The sequence below is a fragment of the Pundamilia nyererei genome, unplaced genomic scaffold (assembly GCF_000239375.1).
Source record: "Pundamilia nyererei isolate P.nyererei 1_Seehausen unplaced genomic scaffold, PunNye1.0 scaffold00363, whole genome shotgun sequence".
Classification (NCBI taxonomy): Eukaryota; Metazoa; Chordata; class Actinopteri; order Cichliformes; family Cichlidae; genus Pundamilia; species Pundamilia nyererei.
In genome coordinates, this window is record NW_005187764.1 from 242,728 (window position 1) to 267,546 (window position 24,819).

At 40.9% G+C, this 24,819-nt stretch overlaps 1 protein-coding gene across 1 annotated transcript in view; it reads left to right on the plus strand.

Moving 5' to 3' along the window:
- Nucleotides 1-24,819, plus strand: part of LOC102209908 (sodium/potassium/calcium exchanger 3-like) — a 133,398-nt gene that overhangs the window by 95,998 nt on the left and 12,581 nt on the right. Inside the window, exons 3-12 of the mRNA XM_005752505.1 lie at nucleotides 13,212-13,288; nucleotides 14,958-15,032; nucleotides 15,140-15,224; nucleotides 18,334-18,437; nucleotides 18,822-18,896; nucleotides 19,083-19,108; nucleotides 19,200-19,253; nucleotides 19,946-20,073; nucleotides 20,225-20,385; nucleotides 24,275-24,515. Of these exons, the coding sequence (XP_005752562.1) occupies nucleotides 13,212-13,288; nucleotides 14,958-15,032; nucleotides 15,140-15,224; nucleotides 18,334-18,437; nucleotides 18,822-18,896; nucleotides 19,083-19,108; nucleotides 19,200-19,253; nucleotides 19,946-20,073; nucleotides 20,225-20,385; nucleotides 24,275-24,515 (1,026 nt within the window). The remainder of the gene's footprint in view (nucleotides 1-13,211; nucleotides 13,289-14,957; nucleotides 15,033-15,139; nucleotides 15,225-18,333; nucleotides 18,438-18,821; nucleotides 18,897-19,082; nucleotides 19,109-19,199; nucleotides 19,254-19,945; nucleotides 20,074-20,224; nucleotides 20,386-24,274; nucleotides 24,516-24,819) is intronic.

A 24,819-nucleotide genomic window follows, 5' to 3' on the forward strand; every position in this document is an offset into this window, starting at 1 on the left:
TACCTGATTTTTGTTTCTGAGAAAAATGAGATCCACATATGAGGACAATGGCTTTAAATTTCGAGAGAACAGTGCCAGTATAATGTCCTCATATGTGGATATCAGGCCCTTGTAGAGCAAAATTTTGTATTTTGGTCTAGACAACCCAAAATGTGATGTCCACAAATGTGGACGCCAGGTCCTAGGAGGTTAATTAGCTGAAATATGTGTCTATGCATTGCACCCATAGTTTTTGAAAGCAACTTGCTAACCAAAGTTGCTAGCATTGACTGGTAATTTAGGACTTCATTGTTTAAGCCCATCTCTTCAGCCAACTCTCTAGGACCAAAGTCTTTGTGCAGTCATACCTATCACCATCCGTGCCCTTTAGACAGAATGGAGGTTCAAGGCATTTCTGCACTGGCTGCACTGACAAGTGGTATTGTGTGAGTATTCTTAAATAGCATCGTCAGTATAATCTATTTATTGTAGAGAGACATAAACACGAAGTGGATAAATGACAGTTAATCTGTCTGTAGTGAATGGTGTCGAAAAACAACATGTTATGAGTCATATTTGAGAAGTAGCACAGTGCATGTGGAGTATGCACTTTGATCATTTAATACCCTGCAGTGTGTTATCCCCACATGTTCATTGACTTAAAAGCTGTTCCTTTGGCTGATTGCTTTACTTTATTTAAGCTTTACTTAAGTCCTTCAGCTTGATGGTTTCATCCAGCCTAAAACCAAACAAACCTAAATAGGTCATTTTTTATTCTCCTCTTTCATTTTGGTGTTATATGAAAACTGTATGTGGGGCAGGGCACTCCTCACCCTACTCTGCACATGTACCTCTATAATGCTATCAGTAATCACTTGTGGAAGTTGGAAAATGCAGCAGGCAGAAGCTGACATCAGTACAGACCGCAGGCCAGTCCAACAGTCGGGCGCATGTATCTGTTCAATCCTAAACCAAGACGCATATTCATATAGGACTATTTTCAACATTTAAGCACTTACAGTAACAGAACCCTTCGTCCCCAGTGTCAGAGGATGACTACGGAAGCACAAAACCTGTGTTGCAGCCAGGTTACAGCTGGGGGATCTACCGCAATATGCTTATCTGTCAAATTCCACCAAATCTTATCAAGATAGACAAAAAAAATTGTGCATGTTTCTCTGCCACCGATAAAACGATAAAAGCTGTCTTCAGAACTGGCTTTTGCCAGCTATGGGTTCGTGCAAAGTTTAAACTGCTCCTCTCTGTCGTGATAAATGACATTATATAACTGCATTTTAAATAAATAACATAGACACATAATACATTAAACCAGTCAGAAGCTTAAAGTTTTAAAGTGTTTTCTTTATAAATATTGTAGACATTATTACAAAGTAATATCTCCAAAAAGTATAATGTACTCTGTATTTCGCTTCTTTTAAATTTCTGGGAAACAGTCTCTTAAATACATAGACAAAAAACAAAAATAGGCATTCTGGATATAATCAGGAAACTTTCAAATGTAAAAGAAGGAAAACAGAAACAAAACTGCTTATTATCAAGGCAAAACAAAAGTTCTGAATGAAAAAGGCACAAGAGGTACTGTACTAACTCAGTAAAGTGGGCAGTGAGCCTTATATAGATATGGAACCACAAATCCAGTGTTGATGTGAAGTTGTTCAATTGTCACTATCCTCCATAATAGATAGTGATATCCTCAGATGGTGCTGGAAAAGCACCATCTGAGAAAAATGTTTTTGCATGGGTCAGTTATTTTAACAGTGCCTTCATTTCTTGAGTCTTTATGGGGCGTCTTGTTCAGTCAAGTTTTGTTAACATGGTGTCATTTTGTCATATATCTCACTGCAAGGGCATCATTAAACCCACCGTCCTTTACAAGAAGGTTATGTTAAATTGACATCACATCGATGCTGTCACAATCTGTTGTTTCTGCCAGTCGTGCACTTCAGAACATGAAAATACCATGCAGTAATATTAGTGGTATGTGGTTGTGTTTCGGTCTTGCCAGTATATTTGTAGTGGACTGTGGAAGCATGTGCAAGACACCTGCACAAATCCCAGTTAAACCCATGGCTTCACAGTGTATCAAAGTCAAATTACAGTCTAACAACAGTGGAATTATAGTGATACTAAAAGTTTAAATGTCCAGGTTTCAAAGCTCTTTCCAAGATTTTGATATGAACAGAATTAAAAAAGTTGAATTTACTTCTTTTTGTCCACCAGCACTGCACACTCCTGCACGTGCATTCAGTCTGTTAGAACAGTAGTTATTTCGTGGTATGTTGCCTGTTCGTCCATCTGGAAGTCTCATTATAAGTGCCAGGCTTGAAGGGAAAGGAGAGAGAAGAGACAGCTTCGTGACAACGGCCCGTCAAACACACACAAACACGCAGCTCTGGTAGGAATAGAGTTGGCCTGTGTCTGTGCCTGCATTGGCTGGCCGGGTTGAGTGAGCCTCTAATCTGTGAATTGAAAACACAACGATTCCTGGAAAGAAGAAGTCATGCCAGCAGGCTGAGACTGTTATTGTCTTTGTTATTCTGGGGCTGTGTGGAATTGGCAAAAGCAGCATCTCATCAGCATCTATATGAGCCCGCGGATGTTGCGATTTGTGTGTTTTTGTAATGTGTGCGTGAGAATCTGCATACAATCTGTGTCAGATGTGCGACAGTACAGACACCGAACTTAATTGTTCTGTTCTCGGCATGTTCTCAGGATGATGTGGCCTGCTATTTTTATCTGTGTGCACAACTGTCCTGGCTGGGAGCGTTCAGTGTGAAGCAGATTTTGCTGATGGAACCGGCCAATAAAGCGAAAGCTGTTTTCTGACAGATTTGTTTCCCACAGAGTTGATAAGTACCTTTCACTTGCTGACTGACTTTCTGTTTAACATCTGAGGTTCTGCTGATGCACTTATTAAATTACTTGGAGAAAGAGACACATTTAAAGCAGCCTAAAAATTTCAACGATGGCAGTGTTGTTTGATTTGCAACCTGCTCTGTTGTTTTCTCACTGCTGTTTGTCAGTCTCTCAGTCTGTTAGTAGGTGGGAGCAGAAACAATCAAGCCAAATTTCCTGAAACTTGGTGGAGAATAGGACTGGGTGATATGACCCAAAATTCATATCTTGATATTCTTTAGCTGGATGGCGATATACGATATATATCTTGATATTTTTTAAAGCCATAAAGTAAGAACAAAAAGAGAGTTCTTAGTCAAAGCTGTGTCCCAGATCTCACACAGGCACTTTTATTAACATACAGCATAGATGTACATGAAAAAATTACTCAGAAATAAATTATCAGCATTTATTAAATAATAATGCTCCATAAATAAAATAAAGCAATGTTGTTTTTGTGCATAAGAAAAAGCTCACAATTGTAAACTAAAAGACGCTGAGCATAATAACAAAGACAGGCAGACTTCACAGCTGCTCTGGTCCCAAGTTCTACTGCGTAACTGAAAGCCTGGAGTTTGAAATCCTCTTTGTAACCATGTCTCTTACAGGCGCCATTTGTGGTCCTTATACACACGCAATACGGTAATATTACGTTGAAGACAATCCATCAAGCGGTGCGGCTTTGTAGCTTACCAAAGTCATAGTGAAACATTTTTTGACAGATTGCTGAGCGCCGTCTACCACATAAAATCGGTTCATGTTCAGTAAGCACAACCAGAATTCATACATTAGGCGCACTGTGGATTTTTCAGAAAATGAAAGGATTTTAGGCATCAACGTGTTAGCGGTTACCTCGAGAGGCAAACTTGTGGCTCCACAAGTATAATTATAACGTAACATAGACTATATCGATATAAATGATATTGTCACATCTCATATCTTGTATAAAAATATATCGATATATTTAAAAACTCGATATATCGCCCAGTCCTAGTGGAGAAGTACAAATTTGGGCCGTACAAGAAGACATTAACTTCTGGTGCTGAATTGGTTAATATTTGATAAAACCATATATTTTTTGATGAATGTCGTTGTGAATTTACATATGATGCAAAAGTTGCGATAGGCCCCCCAAGTGCAGTTCAGTTTATTGTTATTTGAATTTGAATGAATTATCATTTTAATCTAAGTAGTTTTATGTAGCTATAATGTATTTACCTTTTTCCAAGCATCGATTCAGTATCATAAACTGTTTTGGCTGTCAACACATAGATTCTAAATTTGGTTAAGTAATCAAATATATAAACAAGGGAAAATTTGATTGTAGAAACTAATAATCACTTGTGGAAAAAAGCCTCCCCTCTAGTATCACTCTGTCAGCGGACTGGCACAGAGGCTGGATATTCATCAGAAAGGCTGTTAGCCACAGCGTTGCTAAGGAGTTAATTAAAGGAGCGCTGTCCATACACAACACCGCAAACAGTATGAGCTTGTGCAATGTAAATTCTAATGGGCTAACCTCACTAAGAAAAAGTTTGCAAACCAATTGCCTTAAAAACGCAAGTGGAATAGAAAATTTATGTTGTAACAAAAGAAACTACAGACTACTTCATAATTTAAGTCAGATGTACTCTTGTGTTAGTAAATACTAGTTGTTTAGAACAGTAATTCTGAGTAATGTGAAAGTACCTGCAACAGATGATTTCTTAGTTGTATTTGCTTGAACAAGCGTCTCATTTATTTTTTAAAACTATGCAAACTGATTGTTTTAGAAAGAGCTCATGTTGTCAAGGGCTTCAGAAATCCATAGAAATAAATAAAAACAGCTCCATTCTCCTAAAAGAGTCACATATATAAAATAGAGTGGCGGTATAAATGTGACATTTTTTAGTTTTGTAACATCATTTGTAGATGAGGTGCAGAGAACAGGTTTAGTTGGTACTTTTTACATATAAAAAGTCACAAACTATAATTTAATATAATTAATGTGGGACTTAAAACCATTTCATTAGACTGTACAGACATTTATATAGTTAAATTCTTGAGAGCATCCAATTAAATACCTTCTTAAAAAATTATGGCAGTCGCCCCTGAACCAAGGTGGTGAGCATCTGGGAGTCGACACTCTCAATAGACCTCAGGCCTCGTCACTCTCAAAGCCTGTCTAAAAGCTAACAAAAGCAACAGCTGATCAGTTATTAGAAAACTGCTCACAGTACCCATTTATACATTTTTTAAAAATCCAATGTTTTAACTATTTAAACTAAAGATAAAAACAAAAAGGGGTCATTTGTATATGAATGAAGTCAACTGTGATTTGCTACATTCTGTTTTGGAGAAATTGTCCCTCCCTGTTTTACAAAAAGAAAAGTCAATCAATGACAAAACAAGAGAGGAGTAAAAGTTAGGAGGCCTCCAAATCTGTGTGATCAGTGTCAACCTTTTCATTTAACGCCTGATAAAACCTACAGTTCAATAGGAAACTTCCCCACAGCTTCTTTAATATGTAAAGTTAAACACTTAGCAGTGCTGCAGACATCAGGAAGGTCATCATCACGTAGAACATTGTGACTTTGCAGCACTTCCTGTCACATCTCTCTTATAGAACAAATAGAGAACAAAATTAAGAACCATTCAAACTTGCAAAGACAATAAAAGGCCATCATGTGACTGTATAGTTGCTGACTGAAGGAGGGAAATCTACAGGTTTATCATTATTAACAGCAGTGAAGAATACTGTACCAGCTTATAAACTGTTGCAGACTTATAACTTAGGCTGTGTGCGTATATACACTTCCCCCTTCTTCATTTCTGAGTTGTTGGGTTTTTGTTTTTGCATATTTGTCATATTCAAATGTTTTGGATCAAATGACTTTAATATTAGTGAAAGGAAACAAAATCAAATAAAAAGTGCAGCTTTTAAAATAATGATTTCATTCATTAAGGGAAAAACAATGTCTGAACTTACCCTGTGTCAGAAGGTAACCAGAACAACTGGTTGTGCCAGTCTTGGCATCCTGCACATTCACATTCACACCATCAGTCTCTGAAGCAAACACTCTAATACAGACAGTCTTTCTTATTCTTGAATCTGTGAGAGCAGAAGTCTTACTTGGTCATCTCAGGCACACACTCTCACTGTCAGCACAGCAGCTTCATCCAACTGCTGATCAGACTTTGATCTTATGAGGGGCAGCCTTGTGTGCAAAAGTCCAAGAATAAAAATATCAATCTGGAAATGAATAATAAGGTAACCTTTATATTTTTGTCTTATCAGTATTACTGTGATGTAGGATAAAACCCAGATAACACCCATGCAGAGCGCTATCCACCTGAGAAAAGGTAAAAAAAAAAAAAAAAATTTTTAAATTTCAATGTGTATTGAATGGAACATTAAAGCAGATTTCCCAGTTCTGGGTATTTTGTTGATATTATTAGGCGATTATTATCCACCCACTGGCCGACTTTACTGCAGCTCCTTTTTTGTTCCAATATATGTTTGCTATTTTACATATTTTAGCCAATACACTGAACTGAAATGCAAGCAAAAGATGGTAACTAAGCTACAACATAATGTTGCTAAGTGATTAATGACAGTCTGCTGACTGGATTACTGGAAAATACAGATGGTGATTTAAACCTTGTTGTGATGTTTTATGATAATCAGCTGACCACTAAAGACCAATAGAAGACATCAAATGACAGACCCGTGTCATTCACAGCTCTAATCTTCTCCTTTTTCCCCTGGCTGTTCCACATCATTTTAGATTCCAATTAAAAACTTATTTTTTCTCTTTCCCATCTGCCTCGCTCATGTCTTCCCCTTTTACCTCTCTCTTCCTCTTCATGCTGCTGTCAGTTCCTGTAAGCAGACAGGCCTGTGTTGTCTTTGGGCCACGCAGGGCAAAAGCCGCCTGACTCACGAGCTCTCGGCTGTTGAGAGGGAGAATGTCACTGCACATTGGGTTGCCTTCACGTTACACAAGCGCACACACGCAGCAAACAAACATACAGGGGGGGGGGGGAGTGCACATGCATACTCACAGAACACAGATAGTACTCACACAGAGCAAGCCAAGCAAATCCCACATCACACATGCACACGGTCACGCTGGGCCGTGGCTATTTTTAGCCTGGCTGCTCGTACGCAGAGTCATATTCAACAGGAAATCCACAGGATGGCTGTGTATGAAGACGCGGCATATTTTGGCGTGTTGTGATTGACCACTGCTGTTGGACAGAGATTGATTCATGCTGTCACCTCTGACAGGTCGAGGATGGAGGGACAAAGCGGTGTCAAAGTGATACCTTCACTCAATGCGGTGTCAAATGTGTCAAGTGTTGGAGTCAACCTCTGTCCCTCTTTTTTTTCTCTTTTCTTTTTTCTTTTTTTTGAGTGACCCCAGTCGATCAAATGTGTACACATAAAAATGCAGATTTAAGTGTCTCATTACAATAAAGATATTCAGACACAGTGAAGTTCTGGACAGACAGAGGTCCAGAACAGATTAGGTACCCTAAGCCTTTAAGTGATAGTAACTGAAGCGTTATTTAAAAAGGCTTTACTTGTGCCAACTCTTTTAACCTAACCTTTAATTTCAAAAATTCTTAAAAGTGTATCTGTATCATCTTCAGCTTCAGTTTATGAAAGTTTCATTTTTTAGTAATTCTTCAGTAAAAATGTACTGTAATGATGTAATGTAACAATCTAACTTTTTGGATAAAAACTCTGCTTTAATGTTCCCAGCAGATGAGCCCCAGATTGAGTTTTACTCCATTTACTTCCTTGTTCTTCCCGTTTGGATCCATTTTGAATCGTTCATAGTTGCTTATTTTGTCCAGATACAATCTGTAATTGGAACAAAATGCAGTTTCTTACAATTCCTTATTTGAAATGTTTCATCCTGCTAAACTTCTGCTCTTCATTTACCCATTGCCAAGATGAGTCCTGGTCTTGTAGCTCTATTCTTTCTCTATTATTACACCTACTTAACTCAGGGTGAATGTGCTCAGAGCTGACTGAAGTAATTCTGTCAGCTCTCTCTGTTCCTTTCTGCAACCAAAAATACTGAGCTCTTATTAAAGCTCTTATTAAACTCAGAGTTTATCTTTAAACTCAGAGTTTGTCGAACATGCTGTCTGGAATTGGCCCCAGGTTATGTTCCAGATTAGAAACCAGTGCATATGGTATCACTTCATCACCACGTTTGTGGATCCTTTTGTGTGTGTAGAGTCTACAGGGTCTATGTCTGTGTGTTTTTTAATAGCATCTAAAGTCTCTATGATGAACAGATTTCAGATTCTTCTTGATTATTGTTTTTATCCATCCATCCATTTTCTTCCGCTTATCCGGGTCTGGGTCGCGGGAGCACCCCCCACAGGACACCCCAAGGGACACGTTCGAATGCCTTCTCCAAGTTCACAAAACACAGAATCTTTTCGAGGCAGTCTGAAAGTCCTCTCCGAACTCCGCCCACACCCGAGTTTTTGCTTCCGCCACCGCCCGCGCCGCATTCCGCTTGACCTGTCAGTACTTATCAGCTGCCTCCGGAGTCCCACAGGCTAACCAAGCCCGGTAGGACTCCTTCTTCAGCTTGGTGGTTCCCCTTACCTCTGGTGTCCACCATTGGTTCGGGGATCTGGTGATACGATTACGAAATCGATCATCGACCTGTGGCCTAGAGTGTCCTGGTGCCACATGCACTTATGGACACTCCCATGTTCGAACATGGTGTTCATTATGGCCAAACTGTGGTTTGCACAGAAGTCCAATAACAAAACACCGCTCGGGTTCAGATCCGGAAGGCCGTTCCTCCCAATCACGCCCTTCCAGGTCTCGCTGTCATTGCCCACAGAAGCACTGACGTCTCCCAGCAGGACAACAGAGTCCCGCTCGGCGCATAAGCACAAACAACGGTCAGGACCCTTTCCCTGTCCTGAAGGCGAAGGGAACGTTTTTATTGTTTTTACCACAAACAATTTTGAAACAGCAGTATAATGCTAAAAATTAAACCTATTTTTACTTACTGACTGTAGACCAAAACATACCATGTTTTAATTCAGTTTTTACATTTATACTTTTAAACTGTTAAAAGTTTAGACCACCAAGACAATAGCTGAGAAAATAAAAACTAAAACTGTCTTTTAAAATTTAATCTAATTATTCTTAGCAACAGAGCAGCTTTTTGAAGACATTTATTAGTAATTGTTCAGATGCTACCAATGCAACCCCATTCATATGAATGCACAGGCGAAACCCTGAGTTAGCTTAGCGAATTGCTAATCAGCTGGGGGTTTTTTTGTTTGTTTGTTTGTTTTTCTGCATTTGGCTCTTTTGCCATCAGAATTATTGTCTAAAGGCAAACAAAGATGCCCAACGGATTTACTTTACCAAATTGACCATCCCAGCCTTGCCGTAATGGTCCATTTGATTCACCTTTTATTGTTTATTTTATTTTCACTTGCTGAATACGGGACAGACTTGACTGGAGGAAAGAAGGGGAGAAAGAAAGAGGGAAAGAGAAACAGCGGAGAAGAGGGACGGGGGAGAAGGGCAAAAAACAAAAACCAACAGAACGGGCAGAGAAAAAAAATGCATATATCAATCACCTGGATCACCTGCTGAGAAAGAAAAAAGAAAACAAGCAGAAGAGAACAAGAGTAATAGAATAAACAACATCACAATGATATATGGGAATATGACAGTAAATACTAAATATTAAACATTATTGTGCAGCACATAAGATCAACAGAACACAGTGTGCTTTGAGGTAGGAGCCAAAAAGGGTGTAGTTTGTGGGTGTGATCACCCGTGTGTACACCTGTGAGCGTGGACGCGCTTGTTTTTTTAAAAGGTTCCTTCATGTAATGATCTGCTAGAGGGTGTGGGGGGGCCACAGCCCCGTCCTCCAGGGCATGAAGCAGGTATGGAGGAGATCAAAACTCCAGACATCCAGAGGCCCCCAGAACACAAGAGACCAAGGAAGACCAACAGAGGGGCAGCCGCACCACTGTCCCACAAAGAGCTGAGGAGAGTCCCAGATGAGGGCTCACTCAGCAGCCGCGGAACAGAAGCCAGGGGGGGTTGCAGTGACGCGCCCGTGAGCTCCGCCGGCAGCCAGCTGTGCCTGAGTGACCGAGCCCCAGGCCGAGAGGCCGGGGGCACCCCACCTCCAAAGTGGCCCGAGCGAGCCCCAGGCTCCAGGCCCCGATAAGCAGTGAGGATAAGGAGTGAGCCGGTGTGTACCTGGACGCCCATCCCCGGACACAAAGAACCACCAACGCACCGATGTCTGAGGGCGTCTGCCACTGGCGGGAAGTGGTGGTGGGTGGAGATAGACCTCCATACCTTGGAGGACCTGGGATGTCCCCAGAGAGGTGGCGTCTGACACCCAACCTGACATATAGACACAGACATACAGGCACACACAGATACAAACATCCATCCCCACCCTCATGCTCTCATATGCACTTACTCCACACTCAACCAACGTGGAGACAGACATAAAGAGACGCTGTACACACGATCACACTCCCCAAGCGTACTCTACGAACCGGGTCTAGGTACCCTTGCCCCTGGAGGGGGGAACTGCACCCAGACCCAGGTGGTGTTACCCTTTTCCCTGCGGTGGGGAGAAGCAGACCACCCCGACTCCGCAGCAGCAGGGAGGCCCCACACTCCAGAATTGCTAACAATGTTCCCAATGTTAGGGTAAGTGAATCCAGACAATGGAACGATGCCCAATCTATGTTAAACTCACTAGAATAGGTCTCTGCCAATCACTTCTTGATATCAGATACCATCCCACAAAACTTGGATAAAATGTAATGTGGGTGATCAAACCTCCAGCCTCGCAACCATTCAGGGCATCTGTCTCAGCTTACATGAGATTATTTGCAGAAGTAGGGGACTAGTGATTGTATTCAAATCCTGTTTCCAGTGTCAGCAGTCGCAGTCTGATTCTCTCTTTTGAGGCATAGACATTTGTCAAAAGCTTCAACAGTCTTGTTCTGTGTGCTGATTTATTGTCAACCAAGAATATGTACAAGACTTTGGTGAGTTCAGATTGTCATGTGGTTTAAATTTATGTTTTGCTGAGATTTGTGACATGCATATTTTCTACATTTTTGCTGTTTAACATGTTCCCAAGTTAAACTGTAAAACTTATGTCACCAACTGTGACAATTAATCCTTTAGCAGCATTGTCATCAGCTTTTAATGAGTCTGTGCTTCACAATCAGCATTAGGACTGTAATCTGAGTCCCTCTGAATTTGTGCTTCTTTGATTTCTACTTGTACTGATCTGCTGGATGTGGTGGCTTCTTTTAGGATAAAAGCTTTAAGCCAGTGATGGATCCATGCAAGAAGATGGCAAAGGGATCATGAAGTGTGCTTCTATATTTTAAGAAACTTCTTACTTGTAATACCAGAGAGCTATTAGACCTCTTAAAGAAAAGATTTCTACTATCAGCACTTTTTTCTTTGGTCTTCGATCATGCTGGTTCTCCTGTATGCCCATTGTCTTTGAGAATTTCCTCCCCTTTAACTGAAATAGATCAGCATCCCACCCCATCATCAAAGATGTTTTTAATACCCTTGGGCCATGTATTGTTGACCTGATTTACTCCTCCCTGATATCTGGCTGTGTCCTGGCTGCTTTTAGACTGCTGTAGTACAACCTTGAAACCCAAGTAACTTGGATTCTTCCTTCCTCTTTAATTCCATGCCCATTTCTGAATCCCCTTTTCTACCAAAGGACTTTAAAAAGGTAGTTTTTAACCAACTACAACCATGCCTGGATTTATTTGAAATCTCTAAGAAGTTCCAGTCTGGTTTCATATTATGACATGGAAACAGACCTTTTAAGAGTTTTTAGTGTCCTGCTTTTAACTGTTGATTCTTGTGTTCTTGGATCTGACTGCTGCATTTGACACCGTAGAGTGTAGCATTCTAGCATTTGATCAACAGATTAGCTCTGTTGTTAAGACAAACTTTTTTCAATTAAGCCTTCTCAGTAAGGTGAAGTACTGCTTCCCTCCATGTTACTCTGAGACAGTAAAAGGCACCTTCATTACTTCTCAGTTAGACTATTGTAATTCTTTGGATGTCAGCCCTGATCAGTCGTTACTTCTTGCCTGGAGGCTATACCAAATGCAGCAGCTCAACTTAAAGGAAAGACCAGCCTTCCGGGCTTCCTGCATTGGCTTCCAGTCCCTTCATGATCCAGTTTTTCTTCTTACTTTCAAGACAAGTGCTGCCAGACACGTGGCAGCACTTCTGCTATCATTTTGTTCGTATTTAACAAAGGAAAATGCCTTTTGGCTAAACTGTCAGCGAGGAATTTGCATTTGCACTGTTAAATTTTTATATAACTTTAATGCACATAAAGAACAGCTGCTTGTTCAAATAAAAATACATAGATGTTTTTTTTCACTAATAAAGTTGTGGAGTTGTAAAGTATTTTATCTAGTGTCAGTTATATCGTTATCGCAAATTTTCAAATATTTATCGTGATAAATATTTTTGGTCATATCGCCCTGCTCTAGTTGCAGTGTGTTTCTGTTTCCAGTGTTTTCATTTTAAAAAGAAGATCATAAACCTATAAAGCAAACATCTTTCATTAGAAAGAAAGAGAAAGAGCTTGTACTGAATTTTTAGGTTTGAAGTGTTTACCTGTACTAAACATATTGTGGCACTAGTTATTAGGAATTTTCAACAGTCAAGTATAATGACTGGTTTTCTCAATTCACATTTCCATGAATGATTATAATTATGACCACAGTCTTAAACCAAGAGGAAACGGTTAAAGTGAGTTACTTTAAAATGAAAAACAGACTACCGCTCTGCGTGCTGTTATAATTTTTTTGTGTGCTTTAAAAATTTCTTTGTCGTTTTCCTTCCTGTGGGTATATTTATTCATAATTGCCATTTGAGATTCTTCTCTGACTTTAATTGCAAATCGCTAACAGACAAAAGCTAGACTTAAAAACGATGGAACCGATCATGGGAAATGAGTCTTCAATTGCCTTGTGTTTATCTTTGGATTTCAACAGTTGCCTTTGTTTGAAGTCACTGTAGTGCAACTTCTTTTTCTTAATTTCCCTCCCTATTAGATATTAAATTCAGTCATCCTTTGGACCTGTATCCATGTTTGATTGTATTTATTTGTTTATTTGTCTTTGTTTGGCTGATGAGCTATTTCATAAGGCCCTCAGGGTATCTTCCTTGAGCTATAGTCAGTATTTAATTGCTCAGATTTTGCCTCCTTTCACTGTTTCAGCATGTGTAAGTGATTTTTCCCCCTCTCTTGCTGCAGCAATCCATGAGTTCCCCAGGGATTACTTCACCAACAAGCAGCGCGTGGAAGGAGCAGTGGGTCTGCACGTGCTTTGCGTGAGTGTCACCTGCAGCACACTAACATGGACACTTGAATGTTTTGGAGTTAACCTGTTAGCAGTCGGACGTACCGCCCACGGTACATTGGATGGTTTAGGGGACTAATTGGACTGCTAAGGGGTTAAAGTTGTTGCATATCCAAAGTAGTTCTAGCTTTCTTCTTTTCAGTGGCTTTAAATGCTTTAAAATAGATTGTCTTCCATTTGAATGGGTCTTAATTTTTTTTGTCACATCTCTGAAACTTTCAAACTCACAAACTGAGTGTTTACCCCTGCTATGTATTTGCATCATGCAATTCAACAGGACCATTAAGGTTGTGGGGGTTTTTCAGGCAGGTTGGTTTCTGATCCACATGGAGATAAGAAAGGTAGATAATGTTGTGTAGGCAGAAGACTGAAGGATTCAGCTTAATGATTTTAGCCTTGAAGATACAAAAACCTCTTTACTTAGCCTCGTGAGGAATTAGTGAGACCACACGGGCTGCCAGGATAGTACTGTACCGCTAGAAACACTGAAGTTCATTAGAAGAAGAAGGAGGACTTTGCTAGTTAGCCTTCATGTAACAGTTTATGCCTGACAACAATGTCTGTTGACAATGATGTCACAACTGCTGGTTTATGGTGTGCTTTGAGGTCTTTTTGCAGTAGTTTCTCATGCTCTTCCCAACTTTTGTCAGTCTGGGAACACAATTGTGTGAACTCTGTATCAGTGTACTCTTTGGTATATCAATGCATAAGCAAAGAGATTGTGAGATGGCAGAGGATTGTTGTGTATCAGGGCGGGATGAAAGGTACTGCTGAAAAAAAAACGCTGTGGTTATATCTGTGGTTATATCTGTGGTTGTTTGTTTTCTTAATTACTTTACTTTCAGCAGCTATGAAGACCAGACCACATCTGCAACTGCTTGCAGTTAGTTGCAAGTTTCAGTATCATGGAGTCACTCTGCGTTCAATTTGCAATTGAATGTGGGTCAACTTGCCCATTCCATGCATTTACATGCAGTCTGTTTGGGATACCTGTGACATTACCTGTGATAAATTGATGAACTTGTAAATCTGTTGCCATTTACATGCTCAGAAATTTACAATGAATTTTTGAAGCTGCTGCTATATAAATTCAGAACGTCTTCTGGTTAACAGTGACGTAGTTGGTCCACAACAGTGATTTAATTGCAAACTGACATAAGTGTTTAGCAGCCTAGAAACATGGCAAGGTTTAGCCTTGTTCCATAGAAATAAATTCAAGCATGTTTTACAGAAGTACAGATGTGCTAGACTGTTCTGGGAAGATTATTGCTGAACTTTTGACCAGCTGTTCCCAGCTACTTTCAGCTTTTATGCTTTACTAAGCCCCACCAATCTTTGGCTGAAGTCTGGAAGCAGAGTATTGTTAAATACGTAAGTAAGCGCATTTTCCAACAGTTCCTTGGCAAACTGATGAGTTTTAGTAATATGTCGGTGTATTATTTTATCTGCTTGTAACTCTTTGCTGGGCTTTCAGGTTTAGTCTCAGCAAACATCAAGTAAATGACAACAGAAGCTGAGATTAAACTGCAAACAAAGAAAATAGAGCACAAATGTTTTTTTGTTTTTGTTTTTTCAGCAGGGGTTTTATCCAGTTGTAAGTGTATACTGTTCTTCACCTGTGTGTCTTTGGGCATCTGCAGGCAGTCTACATGTTCTATGCTCTGGCGTTGGTGTGCGATGACTACTTTGTCCCCTCGCTAGAGAAGATATGCGAGGTAACAAACATTGTAGACTGTAACTGCACTGCTGCTGCACTAACATCACACACTCTCACTGCCACGCTGTGATGCTTAGAATATCTTTCTCTCCCCTCGTCCACCAGCGTCTGCATCTGAGTGAGGATGTTGCAGGAGCGACCTTCATGGCAGCAGGCAGTTCAGCGCCTGAACTGTTTACCTCTGTCATTGGTGAGACAGAGACATACACACACACACATTTTAGATATAATTTAGCTGTACAGCCATCCATAGTACAGTTTGATAATAGCATACTAATAGTGAGGCAATAATTTGTTAATAAAGGGGTTAAAAGTAAATACATATTTAGAGATAATTTATAGCAACTATAATACGGTGTTTACACATTTTCACATCTGAGCTTATACTGAGTTGATATTTTACTTCAACTTAGCTTATTCTGTCGGCTTATTATCTAGCTAATATAACATTGTTGCCAGTTTTTAATCCAGATATTGGGCAGATATTACCACTGTTACAGCTCCAGCTGGAATCCTTTGCATCTGACTCCACTCTAATAGAGTATTCAATTCAAATTTATTTATACAGCGCAAAATCACAACAACAGTCACCTGAAGTTGCTTTATATTGTAAGGTAGACCCTACTGTAATACATGCAGAGAGAAAAAATGACCTCCTATGAGCAGCACTTTGGTGACAGTGGGAAGGAAAAACTCCCTTTTAACAGGAAGAAACCTCGGACAGAACCGTGCTCAGGGAGGGGCGGCCATCTGCTGCAACCGGTTGGGTTGAGAGAAGAGGGTCTTTTTTGTTTTGGTTTGGTGGGTTTGAAGTACCATAGCTAACACTGGCAGCAGGGCTGTCAAAATATGCTACTCTGATACTAATTGATACTAAAAATTCCTTGGGTTAGATCTCAACTGCAACAGTGCCGTCTTCACCTCCTCCTGCTAACACAGAACTTCCTGCAGAACCACTGCAGACAGCTGAATGCACAATTTCAATTTCATTGTGAACAACTAGGAAACAGCACAACTTTGCGAGGCATTTTAAAGACTGCCACTCTGGTCTTGTTAAGAATTTCTTGAGGTCAGTAACGTGCCCATTTCAACAATGCTGAAGTATTAAACAGTTATCATAAATGCTAACCTGTCCAACACACATATTGTCGTCATTTATATAGCCATTTAACTATTAGCAGTTACCCATCTGTTACGTTATCATTAAGGTAGCAGCTAGCAGCTATGGCTAATAATAAAATCATAATGCTAATGTGGGAGCTAGGCAGCAAGCGTCATCAGTCCTGGTGATTACTCACTCCAGTGAGCAATTTTAACGTGATAAAATCTGTCTGTGTCTAACAACTGTGACTCTCTTAAAGTCTCAGACTGAAGCTGAGAATGATCTGCCAGCAAGGCTATTTGATTTTAAATTTTGATTTTGTAATTGTTTTCCTCAGTTGTTACAACAATGGTGTTGAATACTGAGTGTTTTCCATCCATCCATCCATCTTCTTCCGCTTTATCCGGGGCCGGGTTGCGGGGGCAGCAGCCTAAGCAGAGAGGCCCAGACCTCCCTCTCCCCAGCCACCTCCTCTAGCTTATTCGGGGGAACACCAAGGCGTTCCCAGGCCAGCCGAGAGATATAATCTCTCCAGCGTGTCCTGTGTCTGTCCCGGGGCCTCCTCCCGGTGGGACATGCCCGGAACACCTCACCCAGGAGGCGCCCAGGAGGCGCCCAGGAGGCATCCTTGTCAGATGCCCAAACCACCTCAGCTGGCTCCTTTCGATGTGGAGCAGCAGCGGCTCTACTCTGAGCCCCTCCCAGATGGCTGAACTTCTCACCCTATCTCTAAGGGAGAGGCCAGCCACCCTTCGGAGGAAGCTCATATCCGCCGCTTGTATCTGCGATCTCGTTCTTTCGGTCACTACCCACAGCTCGTGGCCATAGGTGAAGGTAGGGACGTAGATCGACCGGTAACTCAGCTCCCTCTTCACCACGACAGACCAGTGCAGTGTCCGCATCACTGCAGCTGCAGCCCCAATCCGTCTGTCGATCTCCGGCTCCCTTCTCCCATCACTCACAAGCAAAACCCCGAGATACTTGAACTCCTCCACTTGGGGCAGGAACTCATCCCCGACCCGGAGTGGGCTCTCCACCCTTTTCCGGCTGAGAACCATGGCCTCAGATTTGGAGGTGCTGATCCTCATTCCCGCTGCTTCACACTCGGCTGTGAACCGTTCCAGTGCAAGCTGGAGGCCCTCACCCGATGAAGCCAACAGAACCACATCATCTGCAAAAAGCAGAGATGAGATTCTGAGGCCACCGAAGTGAAAGCCCTCCGCCACTTGGCTGCGCCTAGAAATCCTGTCCATAAAATTATGAACAGAATCGGTGACAAGGGGCAGCCCTGGCGGAGCCCATCACCCACCGGGAACGAGTCCGACTTATTGCGAACCAAGCTCTTGCAATGGTTGTACAGGGATCAAATGGTCCGTAGCAATGGGCCAGACACCCCATACTCCTGCAACACCTCCCACAGGACACCCCGAGGGACACGGTCGAATGCCTTCTCCAAGTCCACAAAACACATGTAGACTGGTTGGGCAAACTCCCATGCACCCTCAAGTATCCTCGAGAGGATAAAGAGCTCCTCTTTATCCTCCTCTAAATGGTAAGTGTTTTGCAGACCCTAAAGTTCTATAGTATGATGTCAATCCCTGGACTATCTGGGTAATATTTATTGCCATCAAAATGTTACTATACTGTTAGTAAAGGTTTTTAAATGTGTCTTCCCATTTTTAGCCTTTAACTCTTGTTAGTGAGAGCCAATCACTTGGCTTGGACACACAATATGGGGAACCAACTGAATGGTAATAAATTCTACCACAATAGTGACCTGGCCAGTGAGCAAGCCAGTAGAAAATACTCGAGAAAGATAGGCCTGGTCAGCAGGTTACCAGCACCCAAACTTTCAAAATAAAAGCCAGCAGTCTGCCTGAGAGTAAATCAATTCAAAACATTAATAGAAAATGTTAAAGTAAGCTGCCAAATATGCTTTTGTGCTTGGCAGTACACCTGGGCAGCCCTCACTAACAAAGTCTATGGGAGGGAAATCCTTCTATAACTCAACAACACATGCAAACAGAGTAACTTATTATGTAAATGCCACCAGTAGTTACCAGCTAGACAAAGGGTCGTGGATCAGTGAAGTACGTCAAGATTACCAAAGAACTGCACCAAGCAGGATGTCTCTGTAACCTGTGGACAGATGACTTGCCATGTGTGGTAATCAGTGATTTCCTTTCCTTCTGCACAGGAGTTTTCATCACTAAAGGTGACGTCGGGGTCGGCACCATTGTGGGATCTGCCGTCTTCAACATCCTCTGCATCATCGGAGTGTGCGGGATATTCGCTGTGCAGGTACAGAATTAACCGCTGATTTTTAGCCGGTGCAGTACACACACTCTGTGACTTGTTTGTTTAGGCCACAGTTTAGATTAAAAACCATGGATGGAAACCTTTTCTGCCTGAATCAGAAAAGGATACGTGTCCTGTTCACTGCTGTAATCCCACTAGGAAAAGAGAAACATACTTGAAAGATTTTTTTTCTTATTTAGATTACATGTTACGTAAGATGCCAAACAGATGCACACACACACACAAAGAGCTTGGCTTATGTTATTAGTGCATGGCAGTGAGAACCTTGTGGGATGTGTTACCCAGTAGAACAAAAGAAGGTGTAGCTGAGCTCCTGTAAGTTGTAGAATTGTCTCAGTCCTCTTGTCTCTCTGTCTTTTCTTCCAGACGATCCGTCTCTCCCGCTGGCCTCTGCTCAGAGACTCAGTCTACTACACCTTATCGATCTCTGCTCTTATAGTGGTAAGAAGCACCTTAAGGTTAACATAGTAACACATCAGATACTTTAAAAGCTCCATACTGGATTTCCTCTATGGAGAAATATTCTAGTTACTCTGATTGTTTCTTTTTTTTTTCTTTCCATCTGAAATTATGCCTTCATGTCTTAGATATACTGGTTCTCAGATTTTCACCTCTCTCTTATTACAGTTCATATATGATGAAAAGGTAGTTTGGTAAGTTACACGTTGATTAACTTTGCACACACCTGGCACTTACACTGTACAGTGACACACATGATGAATGCATCCGAACTGTCTTTTCCAGGTGGGAAGCTCTCACGCTGATCCTGATGTATTTTGTCTACATTTTGATCATGAAGTAAGTTCAGTTCATCCACTTTGAGGCTTAAAAATGAACAATGAACTTTTGCTCTGTGCCGGAGTGTAATGTACCCCAACAGTAACAGTTACTAAAATAAGTATTGATAAAAGTATACATGTAAGATATCCCTGGGATTAAAATGTCTATTTAAACAGATGAATAACAAACAAATAATAATAATAATAATAATAATAATAAATATCTTTTCTTTTGGCAAATTTAGCAGATATACGGATAAATATTAAGTAACACAACAACAATGTGGATATTATCTAGAAAAGAACGTCATGCTCTGTTTCAAATGGATTGTAGTATTTCATTGAAAACAGTGGACGTTTACTGAATATCAATATTACAAGCAAAAAATACAAAATGTTTTAAATTCTTGCATATTAATGAGTTTAATATAAGACCCGTGATCGGTGTCATTTATTACGCTGCGATATGCAAACTCATCCCATGTGTAACATAATTTATCCTTATGTCTGCAGCAGTATTATATGAATGGGATTTATAGAAATGATACATTTCTTTATGTGGGCTGTGCCACACAGCAGCTTATAATACTTGACAGATCATTTTTGAATATGATCAATCTATCTCTATTGGGAGGCTACCTGCTGTAAAGAGCAATGACTTGACCCAGCTGTACCAAGCAAAGTGTGGTTTTAACCCGACTTCTGTTCCAGACTGAATTCCTACATTGTCCGTTTCCTGGGGAGGAGGAAGAAGAACTCGACCACTTTGAGAAACGGTGCAGCAAATAACACAGAACTGGACGATGGCTGTGATGCTACTGCTGTTCTTTTAAAGAAAGGTACATTTTTATTGAGACTTTGTACGTGTAATGTGGAACTTCTGATCGAGCTAATGTCTCTGCTTCCTGCTCTTTGCAGTCGTAATGCTAAGAAAAATCTTACTGGTTTATTTCAATAGTATAGCTCGTATTCCATGTATGTGCCCCACAGCAAACCACCACAGGAAGACATCTGTGTTAATGGTAGACGAGCTGCTGTCAGCGTACCCCCACCAGTTGTCCTTCTCCGAGGCCGGCATGAGGATCATGATCACCAGCCACTTCTCCCCCAGAACTCGTCTCACCATGGCCTCACGAATGCTCATCACTGAGGTAACGGCACACGCAGGTGCACCTCAGCCACACTTTTGATTGAAAAAAAGAGGGGAAAAAAGAGATTGCTGACATTTCCAATTTGAAGCAGACTGCGTTGTGTTTTTCTCCAAGGGGAAAGCGTTTCAGACAGCCTCTTTAGCAAAGTAATCTGGAGCTGTACACAGTCCCTGGCCTACAAATCAGCTCCACCATTGAGGATTCTAGGCATGGCCTGCTATGCTACATTTACAAAGGGCTGTTCAGGACGTGATGGGCAAGCTTGGAACAGAAAGAATCACATGGCATCTTATTTGCCATAGTAGTTGAAGAGTTTGTATTGTCTGTGATTTGGTTTGCATTGCAGCTCTCCGTGTGCGCATTAATCAGTCAGAATGTTTTTCTCTGTCTGCACAGAGAGTTTCATTGCCTGTCAAGCTGTTGCATTGTGAACATATTTGCATAAGGCAATGACAGCGGTGATAATGACAGACAGACAACCATGGGGGGTACCAGTGAGATAATTACAAAAAGACAGCTTGATTTGCAGTTGTTTTGTGTCACTTTCAGTCTGTGATATAGACTGTACATAAAAAGATGGATGCAGCTTCTAGGTCTGAAAAGTCAAGCCAGTGCAGACGTGCTGTAAACCTGCATTCTTTCAAATGGCCAACAGAGGGCAGCTCTTCAGATTGCTAAATTAGCTGTACTGTATTATGTTGAAAACAGCCATCAGCTCCTTTGCATCTATGATCTTTATAATTCAATAAACAGTTCCCTGATGACTTTAAGATCAAAGTTTTGAGACAAATTGTCACGGTCCTGGGTCTTATGACCCAGTGTTTTGAGTTTTAGTTCATTTTGATGTTTATAGTTTAAGTTAAGCCCTTCAGGTTTTCTAAGTTCATTTGTTACCATGCCTAGGTGATTTTCGTTCTTATTAATTCCCCCTCGTGTTTCCAACCCATGTTAAGTCTCCCCTGCTCTTCATGTGTTTCATGTCTGTGTCTTACGTTGTCAAATTCTGGTTGTCATGTCTGCGTTTCATTATGTTTCCTGTTTTATTTTGGAAGGAGTCGTGTGTTCTTGGTTCTTTGTATTTAGCTTCACTGCTCCTGTCATTAGGTTCATGTTAGTCAGCTGTTTCCTCATGTGTCTCCACTTCCCCTGATCACCTCATGTGTGTATTTAAGTCCTCTGTTTTTGCATGTCATTTGTCAGGTCGTCTGCTCATCCATACCCTCACTTCAGCATTCTATGTCAGTTCACCACGTTTAAGGTTTTTCATGTTTAGCTTTAGTTCACCCAGTTTAGGCTATGGTTTAGTGTTCACCTGTGTCCTGCTGTTTGCTGGCCTCAATAAACGGCTTATTTTCTGTTAAATCTACGCCACGTTCAGTTTATGGAGTTGCGTTTGGGTCCTTTTGACAACACCTACAGTCTGCCCTCGCCAGACTGTGACACAAATTCAGTTGTTTTGTTTTGTTTTCTGTTTCTTTTAAATTAAGTCCTTTTAATAGAGTCAGAAATTATGATAAAACAGGCAGTGGTTTAGAGCAGGCCTACCTCATGTTATGTCCAGTCTCACCACACAAAGATTGGGGCACAAATTGCTCCGCTTGGGCCTTCACAAGACCTCTTTAACAAAGGCATCCATCAGTATATACACTCTATGACCCGAGATGCTTAAGTGTGTGGGCCTTCTTATCATCTGTGTCCAGGGTCCCCTTCTCTTATAAGCCGCTTTGAATATCAGTCTCTGTTTTTAAAACAGCCTTGTCTCTTCAGTCAAATATTTTGAATTATACGCAGTTTTTTCCACGAAATTATCAGTAGGTGTAGGTGCTGGTGAAGTTATCAAATGACATGTTTGACAGTCAATACTTACCACACTGAGGATCTGTGCAAATCCTGCCTCACATCAGACCGCTGTGACACCTGACGGCCCCACGGTGGTGCCCCTACATCTGTCGCTTTAAGAAAAAGTAGAACCATAGCTTATAGACTGGGGTATAAACACGCAATATATGTTGTGTATTAAACTGAAAAGAGTAATGGATAGAATTAAACAATATCACCCAAAGATAGTCTTTAATCAAGAAACACACTTACTCGTGAGTGAAATTGCCCGGATAAGGAGGAGATGGTCAGGTCAGGCTTTCTTTAGCCACTTCTCAACACATGCTAGAGGAGTGGCAACACTCATTCATAAATCAGTGCCCATGTGTATTAAAAAAACCATCTTGGACCCTGCAGGGAGATTCATTATCCTACAATGCTCCGTGCTGAACCAAGACTTAATTTTAATTTATATGGTCCCAATATCGACGACTCCAGCTTTTATAACAATCTATTCCTCTCTATTGCAGCCCTCCACGGTGAGATAATTGTTGGGGGGACTTTAATTGTACCCTAGAGCCTAAGCTTGATAGATCATCAGGTTTAGACTCTTCCCACCCAAAATCTAGACAAGCCATACAACACTTTATGTCTGAATTGAATCTTAAAGATATATGGAGATTAAAAAATCCAACAGGGAGAGAATACTCTTGCTATTCAGCCAGTCATAATAGTCGCAGTCGCATAGATTATTTTCTTATTTCAAACTCTCTTATCTCCAGGATTAACAGCTTTTCATATAAAAGTGTGCTTATATCTGATCACTCATTAACCACGCTTAACTTCTCAGTTTTTAAACGTAATCCTATTTGGCGTTTAAAACCACACTGGCTGCACAATCAAAAATTCTTGGAATACGTAGGCAAAAATATTGATGACTATTTTTACTTTAATAAATCCGAAACTACAGCCTCAGTAAGATGGGAAGCCTTTAAGGTTTTTATTCGTGGGCAGATGATAAGCTACACTAAAAACAAAGCAAATAAAAATTATTCTGAGATGTTGGACCTTGAAGGTCAAATAAAAGAGGTGGAACTTGAGATAAACCTAAATGACTCTAAAGAAAAACAACGAATATAATATTTTCTGTGGAATCTTAAAGTAGGTGAATGTTAACAACTACAGTACAATCTTAAGCTCTCTAGTAGAGGAGTCTGGCCCTCACAATATTATACTGCTGCAGGAAAGACTGAGATTTGTTTTGTGCAAATGCACAGGAGCTCATGTTCACTCACAATGTGATTATCTTCTCAGGGCTGCAGTTTATATAACAAATTATTGTTTTACTTTTACTTTTGTCAGCAAAAGAACAAAACAGGCCCAGAGAGGCTGCAAGCAAGAAAGTCAGAGACAGAGCAGGAGAACCGTGAACATCAGCTTAACCTCCCCGCTGTCAAGTGTCAACACCACTTAGACATCCACTGTTGTTTTCACATTCATTCTAAAATAAAGTACATTTATATAGGATGAGTTCACAACAGTCATTTAACCTCCTAAGACCCAAACTCGTTTTTTTATTTCTCTTTGATATTTGGGCATTGATGAATGTAGAAATAAAGAATTACCAGATTTCTTTTTCTTTTACCTGATTTTTGTTTCTAAGAAAAATGAGAGCCACACATGGAGATATTCGTTTAAAATTTCAGTAGAACAGTAGCAGTATAATGTCCTCGTAAATGGATATCAGGCCCAGGCCCAAGGAGGTTAAAGATGTATTGTAAGGTAAAGATCGTCTTATATGAAATTTTCACCTGTTTGACAAACAGAAATAAAAGTCTCCTAGCAGAAGGGCTGTAGGGCAAAATATATAAAAAGGCCTTCCCTATAAAAATAACATTTCTCTGAAACTGAATTTCTTCAGCATGTGGCTAAAATTCAGCTAAAATGTTCATGAATGCTGTTTAGTACTGAAGGGAGAATGGGGCTGTTCATGCATCAGATCTGACCAGTCTCCCTTCTGTGTTTGTGTGTTTGTGAATGTGCTTCTTGTGTTTGCGGCGGCGACGTATAGAGGCAGCGTCTAATCAACACGCGGACTTTGACTAACGGTGACTCTGAGGTTCCCGTGAAGGGAGGGGGCAGGTGGGGCATAGAAAATGGGCTGTCTGGAGCTGAAAGGGGCGTCGGCGTTCGGCGCGATGAACGAGAGGCCGGCAATGAGACGGATAACGAGGACAACGAGAACAATGAGAATGATGAAGAGGAAGAAGAGGAGGAAGGAGAGGGACCTTACGTACCATTCCAATGCCCAGGTAAACCTTTAGATGACTCTTGTTTTTAAGAGTGATGTGTTTTTCAATCAAATCACAGCGAGCGGTCGCAGACTTGGTCCCCATCTTTGAAGAAACCATTTCAAACTCAACAAGGATGCAACTTTATTGCACCCAGTTTCAATCATTTTGGTCGTCCCGCGGCCCCTAACCGCTGTTTTCTCTAACACGACTAGAAGCATGGATCAGCAGACCTCTTTGCAAATGTTTAGTTTTATTTCTTGAGAATTGTTAATTACCAGTGTTGGGAAGGTTACTTTTAAAATGTATTCCATTACAGAATACA